The sequence below is a fragment of the Heterocephalus glaber genome, unplaced genomic scaffold, assembly GCF_053883595.1.
Source record: "Heterocephalus glaber isolate CG9 unplaced genomic scaffold, H.glaber_assembly_v1.0 deba00001608, whole genome shotgun sequence".
NCBI lineage: Eukaryota > Metazoa > Chordata > Mammalia > Rodentia > Bathyergidae > Heterocephalus > Heterocephalus glaber.
Window position 1 is genome coordinate 14,244,599 of NW_028258379.1, and position 21,516 is coordinate 14,266,114.

Sequence of the window (21,516 nt, forward strand, 5' to 3'; positions counted from 1 at the left end):
CACTAAGGTAAATCCCCAGCCCCACTGTATGCTTTTTAAATCACACCTCACATGTCTGCAGAGATTTTGTTTTGTTTCTGTTGTACTTGTAGTGCTAGAATAGTGCTAAAACATACTAGGAATAAACGAGGCGCCTATAACAGACACCAGATTGCACCTAGTTAATAACAGCTGATTTCTTTCCAAATGATTAATTACCCAACCACTGGAAGATCAGGATTCTAAGCTGGGAGAATTTTTTTCCAAATGTGTCAGTTACATAAAGGTGTTATTTGTCCAAATGTGTCAGATTTTGTATTCTACTCAAAATAATGCACATAGTCAAGTTTTTTGGTTTTAATAGCCTGGAGAAAATACACCAGTATCTTTAAACCCACTCTTCACAACTGGTTTTCTCAACATCTTTTATTCATCCTCTGAAAAGCTCCTTCTTTTCTTTTCTTTTCTTTTTTTTTTTTGGTACCGGGGATCAAACTCTGGTCCTTGCACTTGCACAGCAGGCGGCAAAACCACTGAGCTAAATCCCCGGCCCAAAGCTTTCTTTAATTCTTTGAGACACTGGTGCTAGCCAGTGTTTGTCACTCACTATGCGTATCTCCTTCTACATTCTCTTTAGTGTTTCTTTACACCTACAGCAAACACTAGTCCTTCCCACCCAGCCATCCCAGAGCTTCAGACTCTGGCTTCCCTTCTTTCCTGCTTCCTAGAGCCTGACACACCACAATGGGAGAGGACCAGAGTCCCATCCAGGTGCTTACCTGCTCATGTCTGCTGTTTGCTGTGAAGTCCCGCTTTCACTGGTGGTTGCCTCTGCTCTTTGCTCCTCTTTGAGCTCCAATGAATCAAGCTAACTTCATAAAGCACAGTCACCTTTGTGCTAGTTTGTAACTGGGTGGAATTTTGCTAACTCACTCCCTTCTTTATTGTTTACTCCACCCTTCTCCACCTTTTCTTAGGTTTAAGATTGTCTGGTTCATCTACTTTTATGACAGTTAAATGCCAACGAATAGAATTATTGCTCACAGGACAGAAGCTGCTCAAGAACTGAATTCTGTGTTGTTTTTATGTTAGCCAAATACCAAAAAAAGTTAAAAGTAATTCTCAGTAGTTTCCATCCCTGAGATGGGATTTATTTGTTTTTGTTTTGTTTTGAGACAGGCTCTTGGTATGTCATTTAGGTTACCCTTGAACTGGCTAGGTAGCCCAGGCTGGCCTTGAACTCACAGAGATCCTCCTGCCTCAGCCACTAGAGTTCTGGGATTACAGGTGTGCAACACCCTGTCCAGCAGTTTGTTTTTTGAAAGGTTTCACTACATAGTCCAGGTTGGCCTTGAACTCACAGCAATCCTCCTGCTTCAGCCTCCCTAGTGCTGGGATTATAGGTGTGAACCACAATGCCTGGCTGAGATGGAATTTAGAAAGCTGGGTAATGAACTGTCAGTTAATAAGCATTGCCAGGGATTTGGCTCAGTGGTTCTGGCACCTGCCTTGCAAGCACAAGGTCCAGAGTTCGATCCCCAGTACCAAAAAAAAATTAATAAGCATCTAATACATAGCAGGCATTGTGTTAATCTAGATATATAAAAGAAAATTAGATAGGCTTATCTTTTGGGGAAACATTGGCTTACCAGAAAAAAAACAGACAAGTAAACTAATGACTATAGTGTACCCAGTTAAATTCTCTGACAGAAATGTGCAGAGTGCTAAGGAAAGGATGTAAGAGACAAGTAACTCAGAAGGGGAAAGAAGGAGGGAGAAAAAGAATGGGAGGATTTTTGAGGGATGAGGAGCCTAAGGGGCATCCTAAATCAGAGGCAGGAATTACCCTGGGGAAGTGACACATGGAGGATTCTTACAACTTCAAGTATGGCTGGAAAATATAGGTACCAGCATAAAGAGTACAGGTGTGAGGAAAGATGGTTCTGAAGGCACTAAATCAGATTTCTAAAGGAGTAGACTTGTCCTTCATGTGTGGTTCCATGGTGATACCTGACTGTTAACTATACAAGTCCTTCTAATCCCTCCCTAATGAAATATCAATGTTGACTGACTGGGATAAAATTACATAGTATTTCCCAACAGTGGAAAATAATGGAATAGAGTAAGTGACTAGAAAAGTCCACCAAAAGTTCTGAAAATAGTGAATGTAAACACTTTTACTGCCAATTTTTCTGAGCTCCACAGCAAAGCTGGCTTTAACAAAGATAAAAATCAGGGCTGGGGATTTAGCTCAGTGGTTCCACTGCACAAGGTCCCACGTTGGATCCCCAGTACCAAAAAAAAAAAAAAAATTAAACATAACCCAACTTAAAATCTAACTAGAGTTAAATTTTTAAACATTAACCTAAATTATTGGAATGGATTTAGTCAAAGTACCCAGCACAAACTACCCATGTCAAGCAATACTGAGGTACATGTGGTAAGTCAGGGACAAAGTTCAGCACAGTGAGCAAGGCCTAACTTGGTGATATGATTTGGTGCCTGCATGACCAATACAAAAGGCCAGAGCCCCAGAACACCTTGCTATCTGCAGGGTGTCTACACTGCAGACACATGTTCTTTTGTATCTCCAATGGCAAGTATGGGGCCTGGAACATGCAAGCCTTCAGTGAATATTCCAAATAGGCTTGGTATAACTGGGCTACTAGAACATGCAGGCAGGAGCAAGGAATACCTCCTTTCCCAGTGTCTCACTGTGACCTATGTATCATACCCTAACTTGCCATTCCTCTCCAAATCAACCTATGGACAGGGTACAATTTCAGGGAGCTTGTTTATTCATATATTCAATCATTTAGCCTTTCTAGAAGTCACCAGTTGGCTATTTCTACTTATAAGTATAGCATGCAAAGATGAATCATCTTAGACCTGCCCTTTAAGAGACTATAGTAAGTACATATCCATAAATTACCTCCATAAAGTGAAAATGTGACAGGCAGCAAGCAGTCAGTTAGCATCTTAGAGACTCCAACATGGGAAAGATCACTACAGTCTAAGATCATCAAGACTGCTTTATGAAAAAGGGGGCATTTGAAGGTCCTAAGGATGAATTAGGATAGGAGAGGGCTCTTCAGGAATAAGAAACAATATGAATCAAGATATGGGTGTAGAAAAGGGATGGGGACTCTTGGGAATAGTGGATGGATCAGTTTGGCTAACTAGTAAGAAATAAAGTAGGACTAAAGTTGACATTAAGATCAGATAATTGAGTAACCCAAAAACTCAGCTAAGGCGTTTAGACTTTACTCTGTAGGCAATAGGGAACCACTGAAGATTTTAAACAAGACAATGTCACAAATATGAATCTGGCAATTACATATGGGATGGACTGGAATGAGGAGACTTGTTAGGACTAGTCAATTATCTAGGGCTGGGGATTTAGCTCAGTGGTGCCGCTGCCTGCCTCACAAGCACAAGGTCCCAAATTTGATCCCCAGTACCAAAAAAAAATTATCTAATTCTACAAATGTTTATTGTTGCCTAGTGAGTGCCAGAGAATAAAAAGCAAAGAAAACAGGCCGTTTTTTACTTAAAATGTGCAGAGTTTGGCAGAGGTGACAGGCATACCTATACTATAAATAGCTATATCTTTTTAAATTAACAATAAAAATGGAGGAAGAGGCAATGCGTGTGTAGAGATGCCCTGGGGCTGGCTATGCTTGTGGTCCCAAGAGGAAAAGGAGTTGGGATACAGAATGCCCATCCTTTCCAGAAAAGAGCCCACTGCAATCCCAAAGAACAGGTCTCAGGACAGTCTGTGCAGCTGTCACCCTCTCTGAAGCTTAGCTCAAATGCAGAGAAGGATTTCTTTTTTTTTTTAGTACCGGGGACCAAACCAGGGTCCTCAGCTTTCGAGGCAGGCGGTGGAACCACTGAGCTAAATCCCTGGCCCAGAGAAGGATTTCTTTTTGTTGTTGTCGTTGTTCTTTTGGTACTGGGGATGGAACTCAGGACCCTCCACTTGCAAGGCAGGCGTGTCGCCACTGAGCTAAATTCCGGCCCAAGAATTTCAGGATACTTCTGGGAGTCATCATAAACAGCTGAAAAGGCAACTATTACAGGAAAGCACCCTGAATTATCTCCAAAACCAAAGAAGGAAACTACCACATACAAGAGTGCCAGTGAGCTTACAGACATAACATGGAGTTCCGGTGGAAGTGATCTGCCAGATGAAGATAAAATAGTTTCTAAATCACAGAAAGATAATGGACATGGTTCTAGAACAGACAGGTTTTTGTTTGTTTGTTTGTTTGTTCGAGACAGGTTCTCCTTATATGGTTCAGGCTGGCCTTGAACTCACTATGTAGCCCAGGCTGGCCTCCCACTCATGGCAGTCCTCCTGCCTGGCCTCCCCAGTGCTAGGATTACAGGCGTATGCCAACACACCCAGCGTAAACAGGTTTTGTAACAGGAATACTTTAGGTCCAGAAGATGGGACCAGTGAAGGTAAATTACTGATTTTGTAAGAAATCTAGTTTGGGTTAAATATTGGTTCAGTACTGGAAGAAACCTACATTCCTTTTATGTATTTGTAATTGTGACTTTACCAAGCCCAGCCTCAGTGCCAGGCCCTTAGAAAATATCTCTCATTTAATATTTTTCACAACTTACAAGAGAGGCATTACTGGTATTATTTTTACCACTAAAGACTTAGGTTGGGACTTGTTAGAATAGGTTGGAAATTTCATTTTTGGTCTTTGGCACCAAAGTCAGTTCTCTCAAATCCCACATAATGTTACATCCATACTGCCTCTTTGCAAATTTGGTATTAAATATTGTGACAACCAAGGTGTGGTGGAAGTATAACTTATTAACAAATTCCTATTCTGGCAGCATTTTATATTGCATCATGTTGTAGACCAGTGATGACAAACCTTTTAGAGCTCTCGATACAAATAGCCCCTGCTGCAGCACGTGTGCCACAGGTTCGTCACCACTGTTTTAGATGGTTTCAAACAGTCTTTCCCAACCTTGACACTTGCCATTTGGAGTCAGGGAATTATTTGTTGTGGAGAGAACTTTCTTCTGCATCCTGTATAGGATGGTTTGCGGCACTCCTAGCTTCTGCCTGCTGGATCATAGTGGTTCCCCTCACCCAAGTTTCAAAACCAAAAATGTTTCTCGATGTCCAAGTCACTTGAAGGACAAAATCACCTTCAATTGATAACCACATATGTCATATGAAAATCTTATCCTTTAACAATTTTTCAAAAATATTCTGGAGTAATTTACAAGTCTTAATGCTTTCAAAATAAACTTGAAACTTTAAAAAAATTCATAAGTTTATTGGTACATTTTAGGTATGCTATATGATGACATTTATCATTGGGAATCTGTACCTTTACATGATATATTTTGGTTCTTATTTTTTTCCCCATTCCCCTGCCCTCCCTTCAACCCTTCCACCCCTCTCTATTTACAAAGACTTTGTTGCTGTTTTTCCCTTTTCTCATATTTTTTCCTTTCCCTTCTTTTCTTTCCCCTACCCCTCCCACTTCCCCTTTGGACCTTTTCTTCCTATTTCACATTATCTATCATACACTTTTTTTTTCGTACCGGGGATTGAACTTGGGTCCTTGCGCTTGTGCAGCAGGCGGCAAAACCAACTGGGCTAAATCCCTGGCCCTATCTATCATACATTTTGATCATCATTTATACTTTCAATAAACTTGTAACTGTTAACTCTGATAGTTCATATTAGTTAGATCTGGACAGACAGCCTCTCTGGGAAGTGGTTAAATTTCTTCGACCACTTTGTATGACATTTTGGTAACTATCATTGATATTTTAGTAGGTACTGGGTGAAATGGTAGTCTAAATTTATAGATAAGCTGATAATGCTTATGTTATTAATTCAACCATATTAATTGAAATTCATTGTGATGTAAATCGGTTTATCTTCACACGTCTCAGAATACAATTTCAATATTAAAAATTATATGCTTTTTATGAATAGTATGGTATGTAAATTATATTTCAGTAAAGCTTGCATTAAATAAAAAAAATATAAAAATGGTAAAGATGCCCAAAGCATATAAATTACCTAAAGGATTTAGAAAGGCATCCTGAGATGACTTTTGAACTGATCATAAAAAATGACTTAAAGGTCCAGGGATTTAGTCAGTGGTTCCGCTGCCTGCCTTGAAAGGGCAAGGTCCTGAGTTTGATCCCCAGTACCAAAAAAATAGGGCCGGGGATTTAGCTCAGTGGTTCTGCCTGGCTCCAAAGCAGAAGGTCCCGAGTTTGATCCCCAGTACCAAAAAAGAAAAAAAAAAGACTTAAAGTAATACATACATGATAAGATGTGGACAAAGACCAGAGAGAGTATAAAAAGATGAAAACAGTAAGGAAATTATGGATAGTCTGGTTTCATTCTAAATTTTAAGAATTTTTCTCACATGGATTTGAGAGACAAAACAAAAAGACTATAGTAGAGCAGGGTATGGAAAGGAAGGAGGGCTGAGGATATACCTTAGTGTAAAACCTCACAAAAAAGGGGGAAGTAGTTAGGCATGGTGGCACATGCCTATAATTATAGCACGCAGGAGGCTGAGGCTGGAGGATTGCCACCAGTTCGAGGCCTGCCTGGGCTACAGAGTGAATTCAAGGCCAGCCTGAATTATATAGTGAGACTTTGTTTCAAAAAAACAACAACCCCCCAAAACAAACCCAAACAAGATAGTAACAGTAGCTCTTTTTTTTTTTTGGTACCAGGCTCGAACTCTGGGCCCTGCGCTTGAGAGGCAGGCAGCGGAACCACTGAGCTAAATCCCTGGCCCTTTTTTAAGTTGTTTTGAGACAAGGTCTCACTGTGTAGTCCAGACTGGTCTTGAATTCACTATGTGGCCAAGGGTAGCCTCAAACTCGTGGCAATCCTTTTGCTTCAGCCTCCTAAGCACTGGAATTACAGGCATCTGCCATCATGCTCAGCTAGCTAGTATTTATTGAGACTTTAATACATGCCACACTCTATGTTAAGTACTTTACATGGAGAATCTCATTTAACCTCATATATTGGTTTATAAATTAGGTGATATTATTACCATTTCAATTTTATAAATGAGAAAACTGAGGCTCAGAGTAACTTAAGACCACATAGTAGTTTATGAAGAGCCCAAAACCAAATCCACATATTGTAGTTTCATTCCAGGGCCCACAGTCCTAATGACTAGACCACCCGGGGAGGGGCATGAGTGGTTCGAAGAAAAATGGATATGGAGGTGGGGAGAACAATGTAGAGAAGAGTGATCAGCGATGAGGCTGGAAAGTTAGACTTGCATCAGGATATAAAAGTCTTATAGACGGGAGTGGTGCCACACACCTGTAGTCTCAGCATTCAGGAGGCTGAGGCAGGAGGACTGCTGTGAGTTTGAGGCCAGCCTAGGCTACATAGTGAGTTCAGGGCTGGCCTGAACTACAAAGGGCGAGACCTGCCTCAAAAAAACCACCAAAAACCCCCACCAAAATAAATAAACATCTTCTAGTAGCCTGATATTTCCATATTCAAACAAGAGCTTTTGAAGAGCTCATTTTCCTGCTGATTGAAAACAGAATCCAACCATTTCTGACCACTTCCAGGCTACTACCCTGGTTCAAGCTACCATTATCTTTCTTACTTTCATAAAACTTACTAATATAGTCCTAACAAAGAATTACTGACCTTCCTTTTTTGGTACTGGGGAGCAAACCCAGGGCCTTTATGCTCTACCACTGAGTATTATATTGCCAGCCCAAATGCTGTTTTTTCTCCCTGTACTGGGGACTGAACTCAAGGAGTGCTGAGCTACATCCCCAGCCTTTGTTTGTTTTTTTTTTGGTAGCGGGGATTGAACTTGGGTCCTTGCGCTTGCGCAGCAGGCAGTCCCAGCCCTTTTGATAATTATGAAACAGGATCTAAGTTGCCAAGCTGACCCCAAACTTTTGTTCTTCCTGCCTCAATCTCCCTATTAGCTAAGATTATAGGCATATGCCTCTGTGCCCAACTTGAAAACATTTCTTTTCACATTAAGGTCTATTTTCAATACTATAATCTCCCACCTTCCTGTACCCTGAACTGTGACCTGCTCAATCTCCCTTACTCAGATTCACTTTTCATTTTTCCACACTACTTATTACATTCTAACATACTAGAGAGCTTACTTATTATGCTTCTTGTTTTAGCTCCTCTGAAAGAACATAAGCTCCTCAAGAAAATAAGATTTTTGGTTACTAATATAGTCTAAAGACCTAGAAGTGCGCCCAAGGTAGTACCAAGTAGAAACTGACAACAGGAATAAACTGCAAATGACTTACTTATAAAGGGAGAAATTACATTTTCATAAATAAACAGATTTAAACTGATTAATATTTAACATAGTCATACTGTCTTAGGAGAAACTACTGCATTATTATTATTCCAAATTTTATATCTGAAGTGAATTTCTGAAGTTGAAACATCTTCAAATTGTTAAATGTGTGACAGATTTTCATAAAAAACCCTAAAAGATAATATTGTTTGTACTGTTCAAATTCTCTTCAAAAAACATTTTGGTATGCTGTACATTAGTTATCTATTGCTGCATAACAACCTCAAAATTTAGCAGCCTAAAACAATACATTTATTATACTATAGTTTCTGCAATTCATCTATCTGGAAGTGTCTTAATTGAGTAGTTGTGGCTTAAGGTCATTCATGAGATTGTAGTTAAGATATAAGCTGGAAGCCAAGTGAATTGATGTGTTCCTATAACCCCAGCTGAATTCATTCATCCTCTCCATTCAGGAGGCTGAAGCAGGAGAATCTAAAATTTGAGGGTGGCCTGAGCAACTTAGCCAGACCCTGTCTCTCAAACAAACAAATAAACAAACAAAAAACAAATCTAAGGATATAGGTTAGTGGTAGAGCACTTGCCTAGCATTGGTCAAGGCCCTGGGTTCAATCCCCAGTACTGAAGATGTAGACTGGAGGTGTGGTTGTCTGAAGGCAGAGTGGGCTGGAGGACCCATCTCTAAGACAGCTCACTCAATAGCTGGCAAATTGGTGCTGGCTGTTGTCAGATTCCTCAGTTTCTACCCATGCAGACTCTCCATTAGGCTGCTTCAATGTCTTTCTCTACAATATGGTGGCTGGCTTCTTCCAGAGTGGGTGATCCATGAGGAGCAAGGGAGAAGCACCAATGTCTTCTATGTCTTAGCCCCATGAGTGTACACTACCACTTTCTTACATTCTAACAGTCATACAAACCAACTCTGATGAAATGTACAAGGGGATTACACAAATGCATGACAGCAAATGGTGAAGATCAATGGGTAGCATCTTGGAGGCTGGCCACTGTTAGCTATATTGAGTATTTGGCATGCCAGGCACAGTGACATGCAACCTGCAGTCCCAGCTACTCAGGAGGCTGAGGCAGGAGGGTGGCTTGAGCCTGGGAGTTTGAGGCCACCATGGGCAACACAGTGAGACCCTGTCTCAGGAAAAATGTACTAAATGAACAAGTATTTGCATAATATTTTGTGTTCAGTTCTTTCAGTACAGTCATGCATTGCTTAACGATGGGGATACATTCTGAGAAATGCATTGTTGTTAGGTAAGTTCATCACTGTGCAAACAGAGTGTATTTACACAAACTTAAGTGGTAAGCCTACCATATACCTAGGCTATATGGTGTATATTACTGATAGTGTACTGTATACTGTTGACTGAAATATGAACAACCGTATGTAGATACATGTACACATTTATGTTTCTATTATTATTTCAGCTAATATACTACTTTTTTTTGAAAACTATGTTATTCCAATGATATTAACATTTAAAAAAATCTTTTTCCTTTCTTTTTCTCTTTTTTATTTTCCTGAGAGGGGGTCTTCCTATGTTGCTGAGGCTGCCCTCCAACTTCTGGGCTCAAGTGATTCTCCTGCCTCAGGCTCGTGAGTACCTGGGAATACAGGTGCATACTACCACACCAGGAACAAATGATATCAAATTTGTTTGTGATGCCAAGGATCAAACAGGCATCACACATGCTAAACAAGCACTTTACCACTAAGCAATACTCTCAGCCTGTTACTAACTTTTAAAACTTAAAAGTATGTGTAAGGCCTAGGTTCAATTTCCACCACTAAACAAAAGATTAAAAAAAAAAAGGAAATGAAAATTAGTAAAAATTAAAAATGACTTAATTTCTCAGAAAATATCATATACAACCATTTGAATCTTTCTATTTTCAGTAATACACCAATATTTTACTTAAGGAAATGAGGAAATTTTTTTTGGTACCGGGATAAAACTCGGGACCTTGCGCTTGCGAGGGAGGTGGTGGAACCACTGAGCTAAAACCTTGGCGCCCCCCCCCCCCTTTTAATTGGTGCTGGGGATAGAACACAGGGCTTTGTGCTTGCTAGGCAAACATTCTATCACTAACCTATGTCCCCAGCCCACCAAGAAAAGAATTAAAATCAACAAAACTATAATTCACTCAATGTCCTGCTTACTTCTTAAGTGAAACTAAATTTAAATACAGTATTTCACATTAGTATACTTAAAGAGAGTGGAAGGAAATAAATGAGTCACTGTATTTCTTTTGAAATAAGTAAATCATGGTATTTATCAGTTAAAAATTGAGTAAGTTTTTGGGCTGGGGATTTAGCTCAGTGGTCTCGCCACCTGCTGCACAAGTGTGAGGACCCGAGTTCGATCCCTGGTACCAAAAAAAAAAAAAAAAATTGAAACAAAGTAAATGTTAATCAGGGAAGATACAGAGTGAAAATATTCTGTTAATATACAGAATAGGAGCTTTATGTTACATGTGGGAAAAACCTCTAATCATACAATGATAGCATTAATACTTGGATACTGGAGAAGATTTTTGGTAGATAGGGATAAAAGAGTTGGCACAGATTTGAAAACCAATGAAAGATTTTATAACAAATATTTCTGAAAAGTCAATAAAACCAATTAAAAATCAGTGTTCATTTAAAAAAAATTGCCTTTCCTAAGATCAGTGCCAAGGTATAATAAGATCTGTGAGCACAGAAACAGAGAGAGACTGAGTAGGAAGAATTTCCCAACAATACGAGTTGTCTCACACTGGTGGGATGCAGAAGCTCCTTGCCTAAAGGGCTTGTCCCAAATCTGAGCACACTGTTCAGACTAGATTCACAGATCAGAAGGGTAATTGAACAATACATCATTTAAGCTGTCTCCAACCCTTAAATCAAATACTTTATTTCCCAATTGTTATAGTTTGGACCTGAAATGTCCCTCAAAAGCCTCATGTGTTTGGAGATGGGGCCTTGTCAGAAGAGGTGAGTTACTAGGGGCATGATCTGAAAGGGTGTATTTTTTTTAAAAGAGAGGGTCTCACGGGCTGGGGAGTTAGCTCAGTGGTTTCGCCACCTGCTTAGCAAGCACAAGGACTGAGTTTGATCCCCGGTACCAAAAAAAAAAAAAAGAGGGTCTCATTACGTACTTCAGCCTGGCCTTGAAGTCAATAAGTAGATCAGGCTGGCCTTGAACTCACTGCAATCCTCCTGCATCTATCTCCCAAGTGCTGGGATTATAGGCACAGCAAAAGGGTACACAGTTTTTTTGTTTGCCCACGGACAAATAGAAAGACGTCTTGTTGTATCTCAGAAATGAGCAAGATCACATCTACTGCAGGTTCAAGGGCATAAAAGTATAAACTCCTTAAAAAGATTTTGCTTTACAAAGAGAGCCCCAGGGTGCCCTGCTCACTCTGGGTCTCCTACAGAAGTGATTCCCCCACATTCAGTCATCCAGGCTCTTAGAGGCCACTGCAGTTGTGGTCCACAGGCAACTGGCTACTGATCATATTGGCAGAATACCATGGCATCATCCACACAATTCTGGTTTTACAGGCATGCAGAATGTAAGTTTTTGGATCATGGAGGCTTCCACTGAGATTTTAGATGAAAGCCCAGGAGGCCCGGTAATGTGCCCGTGAGAGGGCAATGCATGAAACTGAGAATGATGCCCAAGATTCAGTGGAGATTCCAGAAAGCTGGAGATGCCAGGAATATGGAATGTCTGCCAAGAAAGGCCATAGGCAGAAAGTGGAGCTTGACCAAGAGAGAGGGTCTCCAGCAAGTCCATAGGGGACAGGGTGTATCGGTCATATTTCCTACAAAAACTGATGGAACACAAGATACATAGATATATATAAGAATTTATAAGATTAGCTTACAATAGCTACCCACAGGGTCAGATGGGGAGGAGTTCAGAGGGTCTCTCTGCACATTGGAGACCAAAGGATTCGGTCAAAGTTCTGGAGCTCACTGTAGTGTTCTGTGGGGGTCTGTATCAGGAGGCCGATGGGTCTGCACTAGAAGGCTGAAAGGTCTGCGATGGAGAGCCGAAGGGTCTAGGCTGCAAGGCAAAGACTGGAGCTCCTCCAAAGGAACAGAAGAAGAGAACTTGACCTTCCTCATTTCCCCTTTAGAACAGTCAGGAGAGGAGCAGCCCTAGGGTGAATCTCCCACACCCTAAGGTGGGAATTTCTGAGCCCATTTGGCTAAGCTTCTCTTAGCCAAACTTCTTAAGTTGACACAATCGCTCAACCATCACACAGGGCTACCCAAGTTCTTTGGAGCTCACATCGCACCAGAACTTGCCTTGGATGCTGGACATAGAGCTACAGGATTTAATGTTTACCCTGCTAGATTTCAGTCTTGCTTTGGTCTGACTCCTTTCTATTTCCCTATTCCTCCCTTTTGGAATGGAAATGTTTACTCAATGCTATTGTATGCTGGAAGTATTTAATTCTCTTTGATTTTTACAGAGGCTCACAGCTAAGAGTTTATCTTGAGTCTCAGAGACTTTGCACTTAAGACTTTTCAGCAGTGCTGTAACTGTTAAGACCTTGGTGATTCTCAGAGAAGGACTAAATACATTTTACATGAGATGGAAATGAGCTTTTGGGGAACCAGAGGTGGAATGTTATGGTTTGGATCTGAATGTTCCTCAGAAGTCTTATCTGTCCAGAGGTGTAACCTTGTCAGAAGTGGTGGGTCACCAGGGCATGAAGAGGAAGGGTGTATTCTTGTCCCAGGTTTCCCCCTCTATGTCTGCTTTCTGGCTGCCATGAAATGAGATCTCCTCCTCCAAGCCTTTCCACCATGGTGTTTCTGCCTTGGACCCAGCCGACCATGGACTGAACCCACCAGAACTGTGAGCCAACTAAACTTCTTTTTCTTTAAGGTTTGGGTGTTGGATATTTTGTCCCAGCAACAGGGAAGCTGACTAATACAGCAATAAAGGAATTAAAACTGATGCACTGGTGGGGCCAGGGGTGTAGCTCAGTGGTGATGCATCTGATAAGGTTTGCCTGGCAAGTGCAAGGTCTTGAGTTTGATTCCCATTATCAGAAAAAAAAAAAATATATATATATATATATACAAATTCCTATAAATAGACTTCTGTTTTTTATTCCATTTTAATCAAAACAAAACATTATCAGACCACTATCCAAAAAGGCCCATTATATACAATAAAACCACTTGGGTATTACACTAAAATGAGTCAGGCAGTGCATGTCTTCAATTTCCATTCGTTTTAGGCTTGAAATAACTACAATAATCACTGCCCAGTGAAAGCTTCTACTATTTTTGTCTCTTACTTCACAAGGCATAAAGTCTTTTCTTATCTAGTCATTAAAAATCAAAGTTCACTAGATGAGAAAATACTGTTCATATTGCCCCCCATGAACAAATATAAAAATAAGAGGTGATAATTTATCTCCAAGACCATATCTACTGTGGGAGGAACTTATAGTTTTACTTTCCACAATTTTAATTATCCCCAGTCAATCACAGTTGGAAAATATTAATTAGAAAATTCAAAAAATAAACAATTCATAACTTTCAAATAACTTTTATTATAGCATATTGTTTTATTACAATATATAATTATAATTGTTGGATTTTACTATTGTTGTTTTTGTTAAACTCTTTACCATGCCTAATGTTTGAGTTCAACTTTATTACAGGTAATATGTACAGGAAAATAAGCAATATATATACATACAGGGTTCAGAAGGTCCTGGAAAGTATCCCCCATGGATACAGGGGTTAATACTGTACATCCAGAAGGGTAACTGAAAAGGATTGTACTACTTATTCTAGAGCTTGACTGTGGGAAGAGAAGTAAAGATATATTTTCCCTTATTATCAACTGAAAAATAGCTATTGCTTCAATCTTTTTTAAAGTTTTTAAAAGATTAAACTATTACACTGAACTAGTATGAATGTATTTTTTTTATGTATAAAGCAAGGAATAGGAGTTCTACATAATTACAGTTTCCCAACCCTAAAGCATCTTTAAGATGGTTTCCTTCTAAATGCCATAACATTTTAACAGTATTTGGTAAAAATGTTTCTAAATCAAACTGTATCATTTTTTTCTCTTTTCTTTCTTTTTTTTTATTTTTTGGGTTTTTTTTGGTTTTTTGAGACAGAGTCTAGCTAAGTAGTTCAGGCTGGTCTTGAACTTACTATGTAGCCAGGCTGACCTCGATCTTGTGGCAATCCTCAGCCTCCCAAGTGCTGGGATTACAGGTGTGTGTGTGTGTGTGTGTGTGTGTGTGTGTGTGTGTGTGTGTGTGTACCATCATGCCTGGCCTTCTTTCTCCTGTTTCCTCAACTAATGTGTCACTTTTTCAACCTACAGATGATGGGCAGGGATAATCATAAGAGCAAAATTCTCTGTTGTCAGTATGCCTTCTTTTTTGGGGGGGACAGGGTCTCGCCATGTACCCCATGCTAGCCTTGAACACACAGCAATCCTCCTGTCTTCCCCTCCCAAGTGCTGGGATTACAGGCATGTGCCACCACACCTGATTTGGTATGCCTATTTTCAATCCAGTTATCTCTTTACATTTTTGTTTCCAATCTGTTCATGCTTTGGAAACCAGATTGCCAAGCTCATCTCCTGACATTCTAATTACATTTTAATATTGGGTCTTTTTCTTCTTCCACACTTTCTTCTTACTAAAAGCACAATGTCAGCCACTCTTACTACTCAACCAACTCATTTATAAAGTCAATGACAGCAAGAAAAGCAAGTCATACTCCCTGTAAAAGCTGGTGTGGCATGTAAATGTGTATGTGTAAATCGAAGAGTAGTGTCTAACGAGCTAATCCACAGGTGCATAAAATCAAGTGTACCTATTTTGTGAGGTCTTTCTTTCATGGAATGTTTTTTGGTTTTTTTTGGTACCAGGGATCAAACTCGGGTCCTTGTGCTTGCTAGGCAGGCGATGGAACCACTGAGCTAAATCCCTGGCCTATGGAATGTTAAGAACTCAAATACCAGTTGTTCCATGATGTGATTAATGAGTGGCCACTTACATGTGTGAACATGAGGTTAAAGGGGACAAAGACAAAGACAATTCCAGTCCTAGATACGTACCCACAAGAATTGAAAACAGGGACTCAAACAGATGAAAAGAATGAAAAGTTATTGCTTGACATTTAGTTTCTGTTTGGGCTGATGAAAGTCTTGAAAATATACAGTGGTGATGGTTGTACACCACTGTGAATGTAATTAATACTGCTGAATTGTACACTTAAAATATTTAAAATGGCCACCCAGATTTCAAAGGAAGGCCTAGGAGGCCAATGTGTAACAGGGTTGGAATCCCTGCTGGGAGCCTATGAATCAGAGGGAAATTTGTGAAGTTGTGGAGGTAAGTCAGAGGCTGCAATGGAGACCCCACGAGGTTGGAGATGCCATGAATGTGAAACATCTGCCAAGGAAAGCTGCAGGTAGCAAAGTCAGCTATGTGGGCTACACCTGCAAGGTTATAGAGGCAGGGCTGGTCAAACCCTCTAGAGTTCATATCTCACAACCACATGTCCAGGATGCCAGACATAGAGCTATAAGACTTAATTTTGCCCTGCTGGATTTTGATCTTGCTTTGGTCCAGTTCCTCCGTATTCTCCTATTCCTCCCAGAATAGGAATGCTTACCTTACTATATCTTGGAAACATGTAACTTGCTTTTTGAATTTTACAAAGGCTCACAGGTAAGATTTTTGCCTTGAGTCTCACAGGAGACTCTGGATTTGAACTTGAGGAACACTGGAACTGTTGGGACTTTGGCAAAGGAATTGGCGTTTTTTGGGTTGTACACAGGATATCATACTGGGCAGAGTTACTGTTTTTATAACAATAATGTAAGTATAAGTATGGTTTAAGGAGATGTGTTTGTGCATCAAGTTGATAAGAAGTAGGTAGACTTGTGGTTATCTTGTCACCTTGATTTGCTTAAGAAATACCTAGGAGATTAATAAAACATACTTGGTGTGTTGGGTAGGTTGTGGATGCCCCTTTCCTCCTGGCTCTTTCCCCATCTCTCTCCTTTCTGGCCACCATGGGTTACTCAGCTTTCCTTTGCTATGCCCTTCTGCCATAATGTTTTTGCGTTGGAGTCCAGCTGATCATATGCTAAAATTTCTGAAACTGTGAGCTAAAATAAACCCTTCCTCCTTTAAATTGTACATGTCACATAATTTGTCCCAGCAATAGAAAGCTGACTAATATGCTCAGGATTCTGAAGGCTGTGTGAAAACAATATCAAAAACTGTTTACCTACTCTCTTCTACCTAGAGAGTATCATTAGTTATCAAGTGATTCCTAGGATGATTTATGAGGAAAAACTTGGTGTCTCTGATTTTTTTTTTTTGAGACAGGGTCTCAATATGTAGTTCAGGCCTCGAACTCACCATGATCCTCCTGCCTCAACCTCCTGAGTGCTGGGATTACATGTGTGTGCCACCACACCTGGCTTTGGTTTCTCCAAGTAAACCACAGTAAAGTCACAGATGACTTAACAGAATAAACCCAGTTCTGGAACTACCAGAAGAAAAAATTAGGAATACTAAACTCTAAATATAGCACTAAATTCTATGTGTATCTTGTTGAAAATCATCGAACTTGAAGGTAGAATAATTACTGGAAAAGAGAAAAATGACTATTACTTAGCACTAAGACAGAGAATTGATTTCATTTCTTTTTTATTTTTTTGGTACCAGAGATTGAACTTGCGAGGCAGGCACCAGAACCACTGAGCTAAATCCCTGGTCCTTTAAGAGAATCAATTTCAGAAATGAAACAAAACAAAAAATCACTACCTGCAGCATACAAAGTACATTTGCAGTGGTAAGCTAACAGAGATGTTAGCTATGTCTGAACATTTGCTGTACTCACCAGAACCATAATGATCCCATCTGCATGAGGATTCAGCTAAGATACTCAATATTTCTATGTTGACCAGGAACTAGAACTGGGCAGAAAAAGAATTACAAACCCAAGTTAGCAAAACACTAAGGAGTTTGTTTCGGGTTTTGAAAACATTAGCATTCTAAACAATGAAACAAAGCAAATTTATGTAGCAAAATAATCCCTGAAACATCACAGTAAAGCTACCTACCAGCAATTGTGGATTGAAATGCTATCAGATAAACTGCTAAAAAGCAACTTCCTGCTGTAGAATCTGTGCCATCAGGTGTTTCTCACCAGAGATGGCTGATTAATAACATTCAGTTCTTTGGTAGAGAATGTGGAGATTCAGAACACTGTAAATTCTAGAACCACCTCTACGAGAATAAAAACCTCAGCATTTCTCTTAGCTATATTCACATCACAACAGTTTTATGTACAAAATCAAACATAGACTATAAAAATATGCGTAATACGATAAACTATAAAATACTTTAGGTACTATGCATATATTAAGAAGTCCAATTTTATGTTTATAAATGAATCAGTATGTTGAAATAAATTCTGGACTGACTTTAATATTATAAAGTAACCAATTTTTGGCATGAAGTCTAATACATAGCCTGTGACAGAAAATGCCCTACTTTCTTTTCTGCAAGTTACCAATAGAGTGCTTTTGGAGAATTTGAGTCATACAACATTAATCCTAACTTGACGGATTCCTTATCAAAGGTAATCTCTTCAGTGTATGGTGATTCTACTCATGGACTCGGGAGAGTGACACATAATTAGAGGGGAAAATGAGCCAGAAGTACAGCCAGAATAAGTCACATCACACAGCAGGTGGTACCTCTAGCAAGGTTTTCAGAGTTCCTTACCAGATCAGCATGTTTCCTGCAATCACAGAATTTAGAAACAAACTAGGGCCGGGGGTTTAGCTCAGTGGTTCTGTTGCCTGCCTCGCAAGCGCAAGGTCCCGAGTTCTATCCCCAGTACAGAAAAAAAAAAAAAAAAAAGTAGAAACAGAAACGATAAAAGGTGGGAGAGGGCATAATTTAGAAGACGCTAAAGATCTCGAAAAGGGGTGTAGGGATTAAGTTCTCCTTAAAGAAATGAAAAGAGATCGCTGGGGATTTAGCTCGGGCATTTAGCTCAGTGATTCCGCCGCCTTCCTCACAAACAAAAGGAAAGGAAGTCGATCCCCAGTACCATAAAAAGAAGAAAAAAAGAAAAGGGATTTACAATGACCTTTTAAAGGAACTGTAAATGTAACATGAAATAATGGATAACACACAGCAGAGCTTTAACCACTCTCTTACGACTTGCAGTCAGAATACCTGTCTTCCTTAACGACTCACTGACTGACTGAATGAAAGTATAATCACAGAGCTTCTCCTCTAAACATAAGATATTTGAGAATACTCCTTTTCAGAGGTGTGATCAGGACTGGAGGGGGCAGCACTTTCAACTTTATACTTTATGCAACTTCCAGAAAAAGGGATTGCAGACGCGGGAGGTTTTATTAGCAAGTGGAACCCGGGACTGATCCTGGGTGGATAGGATCGGCCACTTAGGACCGAGGCTGCCAAGGACGCTCCTCCCGATCTCGCCTCAGGGCGGGGAGCCCAGCGAAGGTTGGCGGCCTCGACCCAGCCACCGCTCTTAGCCACCGCACTCCGGGACGCCCTCAACTGCCTCTCAGAAAATGTTTGGCCACGGACGTCCGCTGGTGCGCCATCCCTTTGGGAACCCGCAAGATTTAGAAGCCAGGAAAGGGAGAAAGAAAGTAGGAGTCAGGCAGCCCTGGAGCTGCAGAGGCGGAGCAGGGATGCGGAGAGGAAGGAAGGGAGGCCGCCACCTGTGGGTGAGACGCGAAAGTGCAGGACAAGGGAGCCCGGCTCAGATGTCCGCGGGAACCAATCCTCCTCAGGTGAGGGCGCCCTTACTCCCGTGTTGCCCGGCTCGAAGTCGCCGCGCCACCCCCCTGGGCTGCTCGGCTCCCACTCCCCGACACCTGCCTATCCCTGTCCCGGGACTGCACTGCAGCGGCTCTTACAACTCACCGCGCCCGCCGCCCTCAACGAGATCTCTGTCTCGCCTCCAGCGCCGCGATGGCACGGCCACGTCACGGCGCATGCGCTCTCCGCGCGCCGGCAACCCCCTAGGGGGCGCTCCTCACCAGGGTGCTCGTTACCTTAGAGACTGAACAGGCCCTGGCTGCCAAGGACGGGGAACTAAAACAGCCAAGATGCCGTGGAAGGGCAAGGACAAAAGGAAAGGCAAGGGCAAAGAAAAGAAGTAAGGAGCAGCCGCCCAGGTGTCCCCTCTCCCTCGGCTGGGCCGGAGGGGATTCCGAATCTGGGAAGCTGGCTGCCTCTAGCCGGCCTACCGCTCCCCTCCAGCTCTCCCGGTTTCTGAGGAGAGCTCCCAGTTCATTCTTTCATGCCCCTACCCTGAGAAGTCTTCTTTGTTGTGCATTTGAGATAATCTTGAACAACTAGAAAATGTGGTTGAATTAGTTCCTTGGGCCTTTTCAGGAATCCCTTTTGGCTCACAAGAGGGACCTACAGATTTGATCAGATTGGGTAATGAATGTTCAAGTTTCCGAAAAATGATCAGAGCTGCCGACAACGTGGTTAATATTCTAGTACTAACCTCCTAACTTGGAGTTGCTGTTGGATTGCCATTGGATCTATTTGTGACCTCTGGGTTTTCTAAACACATTGGAGTTATGCATGATGTCCACCCCCACCCCAATATGGGACCACAACAAACTTGTGATGCTTACAAAGTAACTTGCTTGGGTGTAGCTTGATAAAGAGCTTACCCTTCATGTGCTAGGCCTTGGATTTGATCTCAAGTACTGAAAAAAAAAATCACTCGTTTCATTCATACTTAGTACAGAAACTTTGGGAAACGTAAGTTACCAAAGGAGTAAATAAAATCACTTGTAACCCCATCATCCATAGATAACCAGTTCTATCTGTTATAAAGAATCCACTTGTCAACAAAAGACAGGCTCTCTGTTGTGAGAAAAAGAAAGTTTATTCCAGTGAACATGGACAGGGACTAAGGTCAGGGGATTTTAATGGCTGGCGGGGGTGGGATGGGGGGGGCGGGGCTTTAGCCGGGAGAGAATTCATCCCTGACAAGATGGGCTACTACCAAGGGAGAGAGATATTAGCAATTAACTGGGAAAGGAATTAAACTTCTATAGGTATTGAAGGGGCTAAGTGATCTGGGGTGACATATTTATGACTTAGCTGCCCAAGGATGGTCTGGACAGATATGTATACAATTACTGGACTTTTTGGTGTCAGGGGGTTGTAAGCCATATTTTTTAGTTCATTTGCCTTACTTACTGGGAAGCTGCTGGTATTTGTTAAAAGCAGCCTGTTTATTTTCCCTGTTGATTTAGGGCAGGCCTGACACTATCATTTTGCGATTTTTTTCTTTATGAAATGTTAGCCCAATTATTTGCAGCTTTCTTCCTTCCCTTGTATCAACATTAAATCTTATTTTTCAGGGTAATTTTTCTTTTCTCTCTCTTTATTTTTAATTGTATGGTGTAGCAGTTTTTGTTTTGTTTTTGTTTTTGTTTTTTTGAGACAGGGTCTTGCTATATAGTCCAGGCTAGCCTTGAACTCACTATGTAGCCTTGAACTCATAGTGATCCTCCTGCCTCAGCCTCTAGAGTTCTGGGATCACAGGCGTGTGCCACCACACCTGGCAGTGTAGCAGGTTTTTGTTTTGTTTTGTTTAGTTTTTGTTTTTTTGGTACCAGGGATCAAATTCGGGTGCAGGCGTCAGAAACACTGAGCTAAATCCCCAGCCTGTGTAGCAGTTTTTAATAATGCCAGGGAGGTGGGTGTGGTGGCATATGCCTGTAATTCCAGAACTCTGGGAATTTGAGGCAGGAAGATCTCAAAATTTAAGCCCAGCCAGGTCAATTTAGTGATTTAGACTCAATTTCCAAATAAAAAAAGAAAAAGGGCTGGGGATGTGGCTAGGGTCAGAGGCCCTGGGATTTTTTTTTTCCCCATGCATCTGCGGTACACATGTGAAAAATGAGGGCCACTGGAGCTAAGAGACTTTTTATTCCTTGGATGTTCATTATTTGAGGAACTTTGCTTTGTTTTCCCAGTCGCTGTTAGTGGTTGTATTAGTCCCTTTCTCCTCACTGGGACAAAACACCCGACACCCACAACTTAAAGGAAGAGAAGTTTATTTTCAGTCCTTGGCCAGCTGGCTGCAAGGCAGAAAGGCATGGTGGAAGGGTCTGGGCCAAGGAAACTG

The 21,516-nt window shown here is 41.1% G+C and overlaps 2 protein-coding genes across 9 annotated transcripts in view; one reads left to right on the top strand and one right to left on the bottom strand.

Moving 5' to 3' along the window:
- Positions 1–19,363, bottom strand: part of Entpd5 (ectonucleoside triphosphate diphosphohydrolase 5) — a 41,316-nt gene extending 21,953 nt beyond the window's left edge. For 4 of the 8 annotated variants that reach the window (XM_087195093.1, XM_087195089.1, XM_087195092.1 and 1 more), the window contains exons 1-2: positions 19,284–19,363; positions 17,209–17,284 (exon numbers count right to left, since the gene is read on the bottom strand). The gene's annotated coding sequence lies outside the window, so the exon portion shown is untranslated. Of the gene's footprint in view, positions 1–758; positions 943–17,208; positions 17,285–19,283 lie in introns of those variants that run through there. The other 4 variants (XM_087195090.1, XM_087195087.1, XM_087195095.1 and 1 more) reach the window with 3 other exon arrangements.
- Positions 19,316–21,516, top strand: part of Bbof1 (basal body orientation factor 1) — a 49,523-nt gene continuing 47,322 nt past the window's right edge. The window contains 1 exon segment of the mRNA XM_004837216.3: positions 19,316–19,518. Coding sequence (XP_004837273.1) covers positions 19,469–19,518 — 50 coding nt within the window. The 5' untranslated portion in view covers positions 19,316–19,468.